At 40.2% G+C, this 15,047-nt stretch overlaps 3 protein-coding genes across 5 annotated transcripts in view; all 3 read left to right on the plus strand.

Moving 5' to 3' along the window:
• Positions 1–15,047, plus strand: part of LOC119248122 (olfactory receptor 2A1/2A42) — a 68,632-nt gene that overhangs the window by 44,987 nt on the left and 8,598 nt on the right. The window contains exon 1 of one of the 3 annotated variants that reach the window (XM_054692746.1): positions 13,302–13,317. The exons of 1 other annotated variant lie outside the window; for it this stretch is intronic. The gene's annotated coding sequence lies outside the window, so the exon portion shown is untranslated. Of the gene's footprint in view, positions 1–13,301; positions 13,318–13,527; positions 13,557–15,047 lie in introns of those variants that run through there. One more of the 3 variants, XM_037515121.1, reaches the window with a different exon arrangement.
• Positions 356–1,304, plus strand: LOC119251381 (olfactory receptor 2A5-like). The gene has a single exon (XM_037518694.2). It carries the CDS (start codon positions 372–374, stop codon positions 1,302–1,304), a length of 933 nt encoding a protein of 310 aa, XP_037374591.1. The 5' UTR covers positions 356–371.
• LOC119248133 (olfactory receptor 13) lies at positions 7,985–8,923 on the plus strand. The gene is given in 1 exon segment (XM_037515127.1): positions 7,985–8,923. A coding segment is annotated over 1 exon segment (939 nt).

The raw sequence follows: 15,047 nt of genomic DNA on the forward strand, positions 1-15,047 counted from the left end.
ATCAAAAAGCAACTATAAACCAGAGACACACTGGAAGGGAGGGGTGGGGAAAGGAAGGACTAGAGTCAAAATAAGGGGGGGTGCAATTGCATAGGGAATATAACAAAAATGAAAATACGTACATTGTGCAAAGATGAAAAAGATATAAGAATTATATAAAATAAAATATTTTTAAAAAACTACCAAAAGAAAAAAAATCTTTAAAATTCCATAAAAAAATCTTAAAAATTAAAAAAAAGGGTACACATTTTAGGATAAACTGGCATTATGTTTGTACTTTAACTAACCAACATTCAAGAGACTTCAATTTTCGTTGACCTCCAGTTCCGCCTTTTTATCATGTTTCAGTCTGGAACCAACTGTCATTAAGGATGGGGGACAACCAGTCAGGGGTCCCAGAATTCATCCTGGTGGGATTCCCGCTCAGTGCAGACATGGAAGTGCTTCTCTGCTGTGTCTTCTCCCTGCTGTATGTCTCCAACCTGCTGGCAAATGGCATGATCTTGGGGCTCATCTGGCTGGACGTGAGACTGCACACCCCCATGTACTTCTTCCTCTCTCATCTGGCCGTCATTGACATCTCCTATGCCTCCAGCAATTTGCCCAAATTACTGGATAACCTAGTGAAACACAAAAAAACAATCTCCTTTGTCACATGCGCTATGCAAATGCTTTTGTATTTGGCTTTTGCTTCCACAGAGTGCCTGATTTTGGTGGTGATGTCCTATGACAGGTACGTGGCCATCTGCCAACCTCTCCTCTACACAGTCATCATGAGCTGGAGACTGTGCTCGGTGCTGGCCATCACCTCCTGGGCTTGTGGGTTTTCACTGGCCTTGGGAAATCTAATTCTCTTTCTGAGATTGCCCTACTGTGGGATCAGGAAAGTAAACAACTTCCTATGTGAAATCCTAGCTGTTCTCAAAGTGGCTTGTGGGGACACTTGGATCAACAAAGTTTTTGTCCTTTCTTCTGGTACATTTGTCTTGGTCGGGCCCCTTTCCTTGATGCTGGTCTCCTACATGTGCATCCTTTCGGCCATCCTGAAGATCAAGTCAAAGGAGGGCCGCAGAAAGGCCTTCTCCACCTGCTCCTCCCACCTCTGCGTGGTTGGGTTCTACTTTGGCATTGCCATCATGGTGTACATGGTCCCAGACAATGGCCACCGAGACGAGCAGAAGAAAATCCTTTCCCTGTTTTACACCCTCTTCAACCCATTGCTGAACCCCCTCATCTATAGTCTGAGGAATGCTCAAGTGAAGGCTGCCTTCAACAGAGCAGTGCAGAAGCAGAGGGCACCATAAAGGAGGTACATTTTTCATGCAATGGATTTTTCTCAAGGATTGCTTACTTGTGCGATAAAACTCAAGAAATTTTCCAAAAAAAGAAAAGGTATTACTGAAGAATGAAAATTACTCAGGTGCATCACCAGTACCATGTCAGAATGGTCATCCAGGCTATTGTTTGTCCATGGAGACAAAATACATAGGCCGAGTTCCCTTTTTGAAAATAGCAGAAATCATTTTTTATTTTATTGCAGTAATGTTGGTTTACAACACTGCCTGTGATTCAGCGGTACAGGATCATACCTATTCTGATGTATGGCAGCCCACCACACCGCCACCAGGGCACCTGCAGTGCCCACCATAGTCCATCGGTCTCGGTCTGCTTCCTCCTACCCCTCGGGTATCCTTGATTCAGCAGTCAGATAATGTAGGGTTATTCATCTAATTTTGACTGACCCTTTGTATTGTTTGTTCATATTCCACATCTAAGTAAAACCATGTACTATTTTTCCCCTTCTGACTCATTTTCTTAGCATTTTCCCATCCATTTCCATCCATGCTGTCAGAGCTGGCAAAAGTTCGCCTTACGTATTGTTGAGTAGTTTCCATTACAGAAGCACACCACATCTTCTCAACCCCTCGTCTGTCCGTGCCCGCATGGCTTGTTTCCATAGCTTGGCTATTGCAATGGTGCTTCAGGGAGGTGGCAGCTCTCCAGACAAGCACCGAGCCCAGAAGAGATACATTAAGTGGATAAACAAACTTGCATCATTTTACCTGGGCTCTACATCCCTAGCCCAGTCTGGCATGACAAGGAGAAAATTTCCAGTTTCCCACAGAGGGAAAGAGAATGGACCCTCAGTACTTCATCTGGCTTTTGGGGCAATGACTGTCTTGTTGGATGTTCAGTGTTCTCAGAACAATGATGTGAAGACAGAATATGTTGCATTTGGGGGCCAGTGAGAAGCAGTAGGGATGGGCACTCCCCATGGTGTGGAGAGACTGTGGTATCTCACACAAACACCAGGGAGAGAAGTTGTTTGCAAGCTTCAGAAACAGGCAAGTCTCTTTAACTGAGAAATTACGTGCTCACATTCAGAGAAACTTTACCCCAGACAAAGCTGAGAGGTGACCCCTCTAGAATTTCTAGCAGGGCTGCTTGCTGATTACCTTACCGTTTCTGAAATCTATCAATGGCATTAACTGGGAGAAGTAGCTGTTTTTCCCCAAAACCCAAATCTCAAAGTTCACAAGGCATACAAAGAAATAGAAAATGTGGAAAAATTGAAGAAACAAATGAAATATGCAGAAATCACCCCTGAAGCAGTAGAGATTTGTTTTCCTTACAAGGAATTTCCTTACCAGGAATCCAAATAATCATCTTCAACTGAACCAAATAACTCAGTTGAGTGCAAATATAACGCAGATAACTAAAGAATATGAGAAAAATTATTTGTGGACAAAGGGAAATATCATAAAAAAATAAAAAGTATAAAAAAGTAAAAAAAAAATTCTGGAACTGAGAAATAAAATGGAATTGAAATATTCTCTAGAGGGACTTCGGTGCAAACACTGGAAACCACCTGTAGTAACACAAAACAAAACCCAACATCCCCAAGTGGAGAGCTGCATAAGAAGTGCTAAGGAGGAAATTCACAGCAGTAAACTCAAGTTAAATACAAGATCGTAAATCAACAAAAGCACTTCATAGGTTAAAGAACTAGAACAAGCAGAAAAGCCAAACTCCAAGTGAGCAGAAGGAAGAAAAGACTAGAGAGAAAAAAAAATAGAGGATAGGAAAAAATCAACTAAGAGTTGGTTTTCCGAAAAAGTCAACAATATTGGCAAACATATAACTAGACTAAGGAGAAAAAGGGTATCTAGAATAATCAAATTGATGGAGACATAAAGTAGAACTGTGTTTATAAGGGAGTGGGGGATGGAGGAAGGGTGAGTCCAGAATTTCAGTCTGGGATGAAGATGTTCTGGAGCTGGATCATGATGATGTCTTTGTGTGTGTGTGTGTGTGTGTGTGTGTGTAAGATTTATTTATTTATGCATACACGAAGTAGGGTACAGGCCAGAGGTGCGGGGGTTGAGAGGATTCACCAGAGACAGAGCAGGGAGCAGAACAGGCAGACTGACTGAAATACACTGCTGAGGGGAGCAGCGGGGAGACAAGAGAGGTCTGCTGCACCATGTGGGTAGCTCCCTGGCCAGGGATCGAACTCGTGCTGCAGTAGCTGTGGCTATAGCTTCAAAGTGGTGACACTTAACCCCTTGCGCCACCAAGGAGGTTCCTATTGTGATGGTTTTAAGCATTGTGGATGACGAATGGCCGCTGAACTACACTTCAAAATTTGTTAAACTTTAGTTATGTATACATTACACAATAAAATATTTAGGAAATGCTTAAGCTGATGACCACACAAAATTCCATCTTATTGCTGGAGCACAGACCAGAATTTTCATAGAGAAAATATTGTTATTCATTGTGCTTCTACCTTGTTAATTATGAGGACACTGAAATACATGGTTAAGAAACTCTAAGTTCTTTGAAATAATTGCAAAAACATGACAATAAGGAGTGGGCATCATTAACCCATCCATGACCACATAAGCAATTTTCAATGAACCTCATTGGAAAATGTTGAACTGGTCCTGAAACCTATGGTGCGGGCATTGATCTGACTATACACCTATTTCTGGGTTATGATCGTCAATAGGATGAGATGTGTCATATTGTAACCAATATGTAAAGACTCCTGGATAAATTTTCCTCCCTATGTTTTTAGTGTTTGAGACAATCTATTTTAAAATGATTGTGGAGACTACAGAGCTGAGATAAATTTGAAGGCGCCAACATCACTTCTCTTTCATGGAGGACAAAGCCTTCTGGACTTGGGACACTAGAGTGACCATACTCATCACGCTTCTGGTGGTAAAATCAGTAAAGTCGACTTCCCTATGCCTGCTGGTTAAAGCATTCCCTGTAGTTTGAAAGGATTCTTTCTTAGAGACTTCCATCTGAGTAACACTTTGAACTTGATGTTCAACTATGTCAGAGAAGCCGTTAATGTCCTATTTTAAGTTAATGGGCCTTGTTTGCAGTACACTTTTGGGTTTATGAAAAAATATGAGTGAAATTCAGAGAGGTCCATATACCCTCTCACCCCACCCCACAGTTTCTCCTATTACTAATATTAACATTATGTGTTGTGCCTTTGTTAAAACTGATGAGCTATTATTATTAATTTATATCCATAGCCTACAAATTTACATTCCTGTTGTGCATTCCATGAGTTTTGCCAAATGTATCATCACATGTATCTGCCATTACAGTATCACAAAAAATCACTCCCCGCCCTAGAAAATCTGCCGAGTTACATTTATCCTTTTTTTTCTCCCCCTCAAGCCTCCAGACCACTCAAGTTTTTGCTGTCTCCATAGTTTTCCCTTATCCAGAATGTCATATAACTGATGTTGTGCAACATGAACTGCTTTTATATCAACTTATTTTATGTAGCAATGTGAAATTAAGATGTTTCCAAGTCTTCAGGTCCAGCCACTATGGAAAGCTGGACTAAACACCATATGATCCAGGGATTTCACTCCTAGGAATCTACCCAAAGGACACAAAAACTCTAATTCAAAAGGAAACCTGCACTCCTATGTTCATTGCAGCACTAGCCAACAATAGCCAACACATGGAAACTACCCAAATGCCCCAAAACAGACAAATGGATCAAAAAGTTGTGGTATATTTATACAATGGAATATTACTCCACAATCAAAAAGAACAAACTCATGCTGTTTGCAGCAACATGGGTGGCGCTGAAAGGGATTATGCTAGCTGAAATTAGACAGGAGGAAAATGGTAAATACCAGATGGTCTTACTTATATATGCAAGGTAGAGAAACCAAACATAAGGTCAAGAAAAAGTCAAAACCAGCAAGCTAACCATAGAACTGAGGCATCCAGCAAAGGAGGGGGCTGGCAGGAGGCAAAACAGAGGAGGGATGAACACAAACGAAGCCAGTGATGGTTCATGGGTCATATAGTGGTGGGAGAACTGTAGGGTCTACAAAGATATACGAGAAAAAATAATAATAAAAAAATTAAATTAAATAAAGGGAAATCCTTCAAGGAAAAAAAATATTTTTCAAAGTTTTTTTTTTTTAACTAGGTCATTCTTTCTTATTGCTGAATAAAATTTATGTTATTATGTATCACAGATTGTTTGTCAATTGACCTATTCAAGGGTATCTTTCTTACTTCCATATGTGAAAATTATGAATAGTGTTGTTAAAAACATTTGTGTGCAGATTTTTGGGAGGATATCGTCTACAACATTCTTGGGCAAATGCCGAGGAACTTTATTTTCAGAATCATACGGAAAGAGTAATGCCAAGCAAAAGTGCCTGATGCACATGGGCACCTATATGATACACTAGCTTTTGAAGGAAGAAAGAATTTATTGCAAGATTGAGCAGCAAGGAGGAGGAAGCAAGCTTCAAATCTATCTTTCCCGTTAGGGACCAAAGATTGATTTTATAGGGTGGAAAGAAGCTAGGAAGGAGAACAATATGGACTGGCAGTGTCTGAATGGCCCATCACAATTAGAAGATACAGAGTTTTCTCCAAGTCATTTTGTGTCCACATTGCCGGTTTGTTGGTTTTAACCAAGTTGGAATTGATTAGTGTCAATCACCTCCACAGTGCTTGGGTTGTATGAGCTCAGTCCATTCCCACCATCCCAGATGCAGACTGGGTTCCACCTCCACCTGGCCCTGGACACGAGCTGGCTGTGCTGAACCATCTGCCCCATCCTTTCTTCTTCCAAACAAGCTAAGAAGCTCTGGGCATGTCTATCACGAATCCCTTCACATTTATAGATCAATGCTAATGAATATAGAGTGTGAATTGCAACATAAAATGATCTAATGATTAAGACCTTCAAATTCAAGCTCACTCACCTACCATCCTCAGGATAATTAGGAAACCAGACTCCGATAATGAAATATAGCACAGGACTTAATATCAAGATTATATTTCATTGTAAAACAATAACCAGGCATGGGTTTTTGAATTTCCTAAGTGCCTCCCAAATGTTTCAGACCTAGAACAAAATGAACTTTCCTGAATTATAACAAATCCATGCATTTGTGTAGCTGTAACATTCATGAGGTGTGACACTATGGTGTGACTTCAAATGTAGTTAAGCTTTTAGTTATACAGGGAATACCTCTTCTTATCGCAATCTCTAAAGATCTCACTACCTCTGGCTTCCTCGGAGACAGAAATAAACAGGTGACAATCTCCCCTCCCAGAAGGATAACAGTGGTGGGGTTCTTCATCCCTCTATAGGGAACAAGCTGGTGTTAGCGAGATGTGTGATCTCATGCTTAACACAGAACCCTCGTGACGGTTGAAAAGATGCCCTGTGGACACCTTATTTATTAATAACAAATTAATAAAACCTTCTCCTCTCAAAGGCAACTTGAAGATTCAGATCCTTTCTTGGTAGAACTCAGATGAGACACAAGGTTTTGAGCACCGTCAGTAAACTCGGTCACACCAGATATGTGTGCTACTTGCGCGTGAAGATTTATTGGGAACCTTACAAAACAATCATCTCTAGACACACAGTTTTGTAAGTTGTGGTCCAATATATTTTAATATCATTTTCATTATTTGTTAGCTTTTACTGTCATACTTTAACATCATGCAACATTACATTTTTATTACTTCTCAAATTTTTTTTCCTTAAGAGCTTAATAAGATAGTCTGGGTAAAATATGTTATTAATAAATATATGAACAGATTAATATAAGCAGAATATGAATTTTTTTACTAATAGTTATCTTTAAGATAAAGAAATAGTATGTGCAAGTAACTTTCTGATAAAACTTTAATGTAAAATAAAAATGGCCAAATCCTTATTTAAAAGCTAGGTTTAATGTGTCAGATATAGAGAGAAGTCAAATATTTAAGGAAGAAAATCCAGAGTTTATTGCATAAGTGTACAAATGCCTATTCACTTGTTATTTCTGAGCACTGAGTGTAAATTCAGTTTCTATCACTGCTAGCTCCATCCTCAGAACAACGGTAGGTACACAAGAGAAAATCAATACATAACTGCAAATTACTTTGTTATCAATGTACTGGACATGACAATTATCATTGGGATGACAGGAGAGTTACATTGCACTTCATGAAAACTTCCAACTCAGTATGAAATTTATTTTAGTATTAGGACTTCGGCATGTACATCAGCTAGGAGTCACTATTTCTAAAAAACTTTAAAGAGCAACTCTTGACTGATCTGTGCAAAGAAAAGCAAAATTTATTTCAAGGATATGGGGTAACTCCCTTACTTAATATATGACAATATATTTATTTTGAAAAATTAACCCTGTTTAAAAACATTAACAACAGAAAAGGATATATATGTATATATGTATATATATAATCATGTGTGTATATAATCATGTATGTATATAACACACACATAATTTTCATTATTGAAAATTGCCAAATAAAGTCCTTTTATACATTCATTTAAAAACATGAAAGTTCACTGAATGTGTTTTGAAAACTTTTAGCGCCACACAAAGGTAGTAAATAGGTTAACATAAACCCATGTTTACATACGTCTCTTCATACACCTTAATTCAATTTCTTCTGTGACAGGGAAATGGGAGGCAACATGACATATATCACAGAGTTCACCCTCCTGGGGTTTCCTCTTGATCCGAGGATTCAGGTGCTTCTCTTTGGAATATTCTCCCTGTTCTATGCCTTCACCCTGCTGGGGAACGGGGTCATCCTGGGGCTCATCTCGCTGGACTCCAGACTGCACACCCCCATGTACTTCTTCCTCTCGCACCTGGCCGTAGTCGACATAGCCTACGCCTGCAACACGGTGCCCCAGATGCTGGTGAACCTCCTGGACCCAGCCAGACCCATCTCCTTTGCTGGCTGCGTGACACAGACCTTCCTCTTTTTGACGTTTGCTGTCACAGAATGTCTTCTCCTGGTGGTGATGTCTTATGACCGGTACGTGGCCATTTGCCACCCGCTCCGCTACTCTGTCATCATGAGCTGGAGAGTGTGCATCGCCCTGGCGATCACCTCCTGAACCATTGGCGTCCTCCTGTCTTTGATCCATCTGGTATTACTTCTACCCTTACCCTTCTGTAGCTCCCAGAAAATTAACCACTTTTTCTGTGAAATTTCAGCCATTCTCAAACTTGCCTGTGCAGATACCCATATCAATGAGATTATGGTGTTGGCTGGAGCAACGTCTGTGCTGGTGGGACCTTTCTCTTCCATTGTCATCTCATATATATGCATCATCTGTGCCATCCTTAGGATCCAGTCAGGTGAAGGGCAGAGAAAGGCCTTCTCCACCTGCTCATCCCACCTCTGTGTGGTTGGACTCTTTTATGGCACTGCCATTATCACATATGTTGGGCCCCAATATGGGAACCCCAAAGAGCAGAAGAAATATCTCCTCTTGTTTCACAGCCTTTTCAATCCCATGCTCAACCCCTTGATCTATAGTCTTAGGAACGCAGAAGTGAAGAATGCCTTGAAGAGAGTTCTGGGACTCGAGAGAACTAGAAATTTATGAAAACTGATATCTTGGTTGACAGTGACCTAGGAAGATATTTCAATAGATTCCAAACCTAATACAGCATGAGAATTATCTGAGACAGCTATTAAAAATAGAGTTTTGTCCTGGCTTACCATTAGATCACTGTTTCAGTCAATGTGGGATATCATCCAGAAATCTATGTCTTCAAATACTATTAATAGCAAATTGATGCAGCTCACCCATGGGCCAGGATTTGGAAGACAGTGACCTGGAACAGTGTCCTTGATAATATCCTTAACAAGCTATGGTCCAGGCCCATAGCTCCCAAAATGTTTCCATAAAACTAGTTCCTCAAAAGGATTCTGTGGCCAAAGACGTTGGAGAATTATTACATATTAAATGTAATAATATATGTAATAATTATTAATACGTAATAATTACATATTAAATATGTCATTTTAGGGCTCACAACTCATATTAGCATAGTGAAAATCACAAGAATTCCTATGGTTAAAAAAAAGAATTTTATTCTGATTTTTAGATAGTGTTTCACATAAAGTTTTTTCTTAATACTTATTGACAGTTTCTTATACCAAGAGATCTTGATCTTGATTGAGTCGTGAATATTTTTTTAAAGATTTATTTATTTATGCATACAAGAGCTGGGGTACAGGCCAGAGGTGTGGGGCTGAGAGGATTCACCAGAGATAGAATGGGGAACAGAAGAGGCAGACTGACTGAAATGCACTGCTGAGGGGAGCAGCAGGCGAGACAGGAGAGGTCTGCTGTGCCATGTGGGTTGCTCCCTGGCCGCTGGGGATAGAACTCGTGCTGCAGAGGCTGTGGATTGCTTCACAGTGCTGTGCTTAACCCCTTGTGCCACCAGGGAGGCCCCTGACTTGTGAATATTTTCTGTAACCATCCTCTAGAGCAAAATGATACTTTTCCCTGCAAGCCTTTCTAGAGTTTGTAGGTTTAAACACCATATTCTAGATGGGGCAGTGAGTTCTGTGCTGTCTTTGGGTACAGAAGGTCAGAATCACTCACCCTAATCTTAGAGATAATGAACCCAGCCCTCTGCTTCATCTTGGGTCTGTACAGCTCAGGGGATGACCTTTGTTCGGTTTACAACTTTGTAAGTCTGATATAAAAACATACTCTGTATACATTTTTCTGTCAACCCATTGTGTGAATCAATCTGTTTTTTTATCTTGGGGTCTTAAAGATAAAATGAAATTTCGCATAGCAATCTGGAAGGACTTGTAAAACTCACTACCTACATAATGTCTAAGCTTTAAAAGGACTTTTCTCTATTGTTGTGTTTAGAAAATGGAAATATGGGAAGAGAATGTTCACAGGGTAAGCCTGTGATGAACATGATAAATAAAAAGGAAATGAATAAATGATAGAATGCCCAAGGGGTTGGTTTATCCCTTGGAGATTAAGAAGGGAACAAAATAAGGGGAAATGCACAATTTATCATTCATGGTTATTATTTCCATAAACAAATCTCAAATGATAGCTTTACAAGCAGGAATTTCTTGGTGTTCCTTGCAGAATGTCATGTGTATTCCTATAACCTTAAAAGAAAAAGGGTTTAGTGGAGTCTCTATGCAGTTGCAAAGATTTCCCCTAATGAAAGGAAAATAAATATTCTGGCCAAGTTCTTTAATGGCTAAACACATAGACAAAATTTCATTACTTGTTCTTTTTCTACTGCTGCAATAAATCAATTCTTCTTAAGGGATTTACAATACGTGCCTGCAGCTACTTAAAACCACAAAACTTGAAGATTAGTCAAGGCTCTTATGCCCATGTATAGGAGTATGTTTGTTGTAAATGTAACCCTAGAGTAAACTGAAGAAAAAGGTTCCATCTATACTTAATGCAATTAAACATTGCCAAATAATTAGGAATATGGGGGATTAGGATAAACTACTTAATGCAACAAAGTGTTTTGTACTATTAAACAAATGTCATTTCAATAAAGAGATTAGTGTTCTTATTTATAGAAGTAATGTTTAGTCCTTAATAATGTTCATGTTTAATTGAGCCAGAAAAAAAAGCATACTAATGTAACAGGGTGGTCCCCAGGAAAGGGGGAGGTTCCCTGCCCCACCCAAGGGAGGGTGGAGCTGAGCAGGAAGAGGAGAAGCTGCAGAAGAGACTGAGGAAGGAAGGAAGCAGGATGGAGCCAGGAGACCTGGAGGAGGCGCATGGAACCTAGAGACACGTGAAGAAACTGCGCTTGTCTTTTGGTCGTGGACGGGGTGACACAGATGTGGGGGAGACCCATGGGGAGATGACAATGGCAGCTTTTATCTTGATGTTGATTTTGCTGTTTTCCTTCCGGGCTTGTCTGGTTGTTTCTGACTCTTTTCTGAGGGTCCCCACTGGAAGATGCTTTAGACTTGTGGCAGGCTTTAGGGCCTTGCTCTGGGCCGATCCCATATGGATGGAATTTTACCCACGAGGGGACGGGTAACTTTGGGTGCTTCATTTAGAAACTAGACTCTTTGCCTTACCTGTATTGTTTCCTAGTTTTTATTAAAGTTCCTTCCCATTAAAGTCTCCTATGTTTTGTGTTGATGCGGCGGATGGCAGAACCCATTTAAAATAGGCAGGTTTGCAGGGTTTGGGCTGCCCCTCTCCCTGTCCTATAACAGATTTGGCGTCCAACGTGATTTAGGACAGAGCCATCCGTGGTTAGTCAGCCCCATGGGGAAACTGGGCTTCCCTATGGCACAGGCTACCATAAGCGCAAATGTGATTTTGGTTTCTCCAGTGTTTGTTTCATATGTCGATTTGCTGTTGAAAAACTGGCTTGGGCTTTGTGAAGATCTGTGTGTCTGTATGTAATTTGTTTGTAGTGACTTACTAAAACATTTGATTTTGTGAAAATTGTTCTGCGCCAGTTTTACTCAAAAGATTAGGCAATACATTGGACCATGTGGCCAGATCAAAGATGGCATCTGAGGGCACTTGGAGTGCTCTTGTAAAATTCAGAGGTTCTTGTTGCTAGGACTTTGGAACTTTTTTTTCTTTCTTTTTGTAATCTCTGCTGTCTCATTAGCATTTCTAAAGGCAATAATGGTTCTTCATTAATATGTTGCTTTGTCTTTGACTACTTCCTGCCCTGTGTCCGACTGGTTTTGCAAGCCAACTGTGGAGCAGTGGTGTTTTAATTAGCAAATGTATGCCTGGGTGTTAAGGAAAGAGTTGCCTTAAGCAGTAACTGGTAATTGCTGGTATCCTTGATGGATTCTTGGAAATAACTTAAATTTTTGCAAAGTCTGGATAAAAAAAATTAACAAAATTTTGTCTGAGTCTGAAAAAATTTGCTACTGTGAATTTTGTCTACACAATTTTTTGGGGGGCATGTTTGCCATTTTAAATACTTAATTTGTTCAATTGCTGGTGTAAGACAAAATTCTAAGTTTCTGCTTCCTACTGAAGAAGGTCTGTTGTGGAAAGCACTCTAGGGTGCATCATATAACTGTACCAGGTTTTCATACCTGTGTTGTTGTTGTGTTATAGGACAGGGAGAGGGGCAGCCCAAATCCCACAAACCTGCCTATTCTAAATGGGTTCTGCCATCCGCCGCATCAACACAAAACATAGGAGACTTTAATGGGAAGGAACTTTAATAAAACTAGGAAACAATACAGGTAAGGCCAAGAGTCTAGTTTCTAAATGAAGCACCCAAAGTTACCCGTCCCCTCGTGGGTAAAAGTCCATCCATATGGGATTGGCCCAGAGCAAGGCCCCAAAGCCTGCCACAAGTCTAAAGCACCTTCCAGTGGGGACCCACAGAAAAGAGTCAGAAACAACCAAACAAGCCCGGAAGGAAAAGAGCAAAATCAACATCAAGATAAAAGCTGCCATTGTCACCTCCCCACGGGTCTCACCCACATCTGTGTCACCCCGTCCACGACCAAAAGACAAGCGCAGTTTCTTCACGTGTCTCTAGGCTCCATGCGCCTCCTCCAGGTCTCCTGGCTCCATCCTGCTTCCTTCCTTTCTCAGTCTCTTCTGCAGCTTCTCCTCTTCCTGCTCAGCTCCACCCTCCCTTGGGTGGGGCAGGGAACATGGAACCTCCCCCTTTCCTGGGGACCACCCTGTTACAATTGTCCCTCCCTAGTGTGGGGGAGGTGTAATCTGTGCTTAAATGTTTAATCTACTCTTTCAGCTTCTGTCCCAGAGTGGCTAACAAAAGTAAAAAAATGACTCCTTTTAATTAAAAGTTAATTACTAATAATTTGATTTTGCTTTTTCAGGTTGTATTCCAGGAAACCCAAGGAGTGCCTGCTTGGTGGCTAACAAAAAATGACTCCTTTTGCTTCAAAGTTAACTTTTATTCTTTCAGTTGCTGTACAAAATACCCCAGGATTGACTTCTAATAAAAAGTCTTCAACACTAAAAACCCTAAGGTAATAAACAAGGTCATGTAATCTAGTAATAAATAAAACTTTTCCTTCCTATTTCCAAAGTCTTAGGTTTGTAGGATGACAACTGGAAATTTTTCTGACTAACATCAAATCTTGATGATGAATCTATGAAATCATAATTTCAGCATCGGTGTTTCTCTTGTGTGGGGCTTCTGCACTGGGAGTTATGTCTCCACAGAATACGTGGTTGGTCTTCTGTGGCTCAATGGATCCCTGAAAATGTAAGAAAACTTCCTGAGCATTTGGTGTTTGTGCAGTGGAGGGAGAAGGACAAGGATGTCCTTAGTATTGGCTTATAAAGTGATCTGTGGCCTCACACAAAGTTAAGAATCACTGAGGTGTTAGAGAAAATTTCTTTTTAAACATGGGCCAATCTTTATTTTCCCGTTTTTTAAGCTATCAAGTGAAATGTTGAACTTTTGATCTTTGAAAACAAAATTACTCCAGCCATATAGTTAATACCATTTTATTTCCCATTAATGAAGTGCCTGCCATGACTTTCTAAAGTACATTCATCATTGAGTTGGATATTTATTTCAACAATTAAAGGCCAGCACTTTGCAAACCGTGCCACACTTTGAATGTTAATGACATAGAGGAGCATTGTGAAGTCTGTTTCTTGGAGAAAGTGGGAGGAAAATGAAACAAGAACAGAGTGCGGTCTCAAAAGATGCCATGGATGATGTTTTTTTCTGGGAAAAAAATAGGGAAGGATCCAGTTTCCTTGCCTTCTTGATAAATGTCGATTAGAGCCCCAATTTGATTTTATCTGGTCTTTTGGCTTACTGTCTTTTGCTTGTTTGTTTTTAACGTGTGTAACCCTACTGGCCAAGAGAAAAGTTGTGCTGACAGTCACAGTCTGACATGCTCAGGGGCTGGCTCAGAATCCAGATATCTGGTTCCTATCTCAATTCTACCAGGTCTACCAGGGTGCTGTGAGACCTTGGAAAAGTCACTGAATTCCTGTGGGCAGTGGTCTTTCCACTAAAATGAAATGTTGAACTACATGATCACCTTGTTCCTTCCAGTTCTCTAATTCTATGACTTTTTACCATCTAATGTTTAGGAATTTTCCCTTGCCTGGGAGGCTTAATGGAATGGATTATTTTGAGAATGACTAAATATAATTAAGTCCTGAACCTTGCACAAGGATGGAATTCATCACCAAATTAATGAATGATTTGCATAGGTTAATGACATAAGATGAATGACATAAGATGTGGAGAATAAGTAGCTCCACATGAACTATTCTCAGTAAGGAAAAAAGTTGCTTTGTTATTCTCTTTGGAAAGGACTGTGAATACGATTCATTCATTAGAGTGCCAGATCTCGAACTCTGTGCTGATATTGCCTAAGTGCTATAGTGACATAAGTGGCTTGCATTTCTCGGGTGTTTATTCTGCATCTGTTCTACAAGCATAGAGAGCTGTGAATCTCAATGTAATCTTCACAAAGTTGTCAGAGGTAGCTTTTACTATTATAGTCCATTTTTACATGAAAAACTAATGCACAGAGATGTCAGTTACCTCTCTGTGTTCACACAGCTAATGCGAGGAACAGCAGTACCCTCATCTAGGTCTCCCAAAGGCCAAAGACCACGCCATAATTATAAGTCATACAGCCCCTACACATCCTGAGCCAATGGTGTCTTTTCTCTTCTCTCTACCAATAAGCAAAGCTCAAGAAAAGTACCCATGAATTTTTCACTGGTC

Source organism: Talpa occidentalis, unplaced genomic scaffold, assembly GCF_014898055.3.
Source record: "Talpa occidentalis isolate TD23 unplaced genomic scaffold, MPIMG_talOcc4v2.1, whole genome shotgun sequence".
Classification (NCBI taxonomy): domain Eukaryota; kingdom Metazoa; phylum Chordata; class Mammalia; order Eulipotyphla; family Talpidae; genus Talpa; species Talpa occidentalis.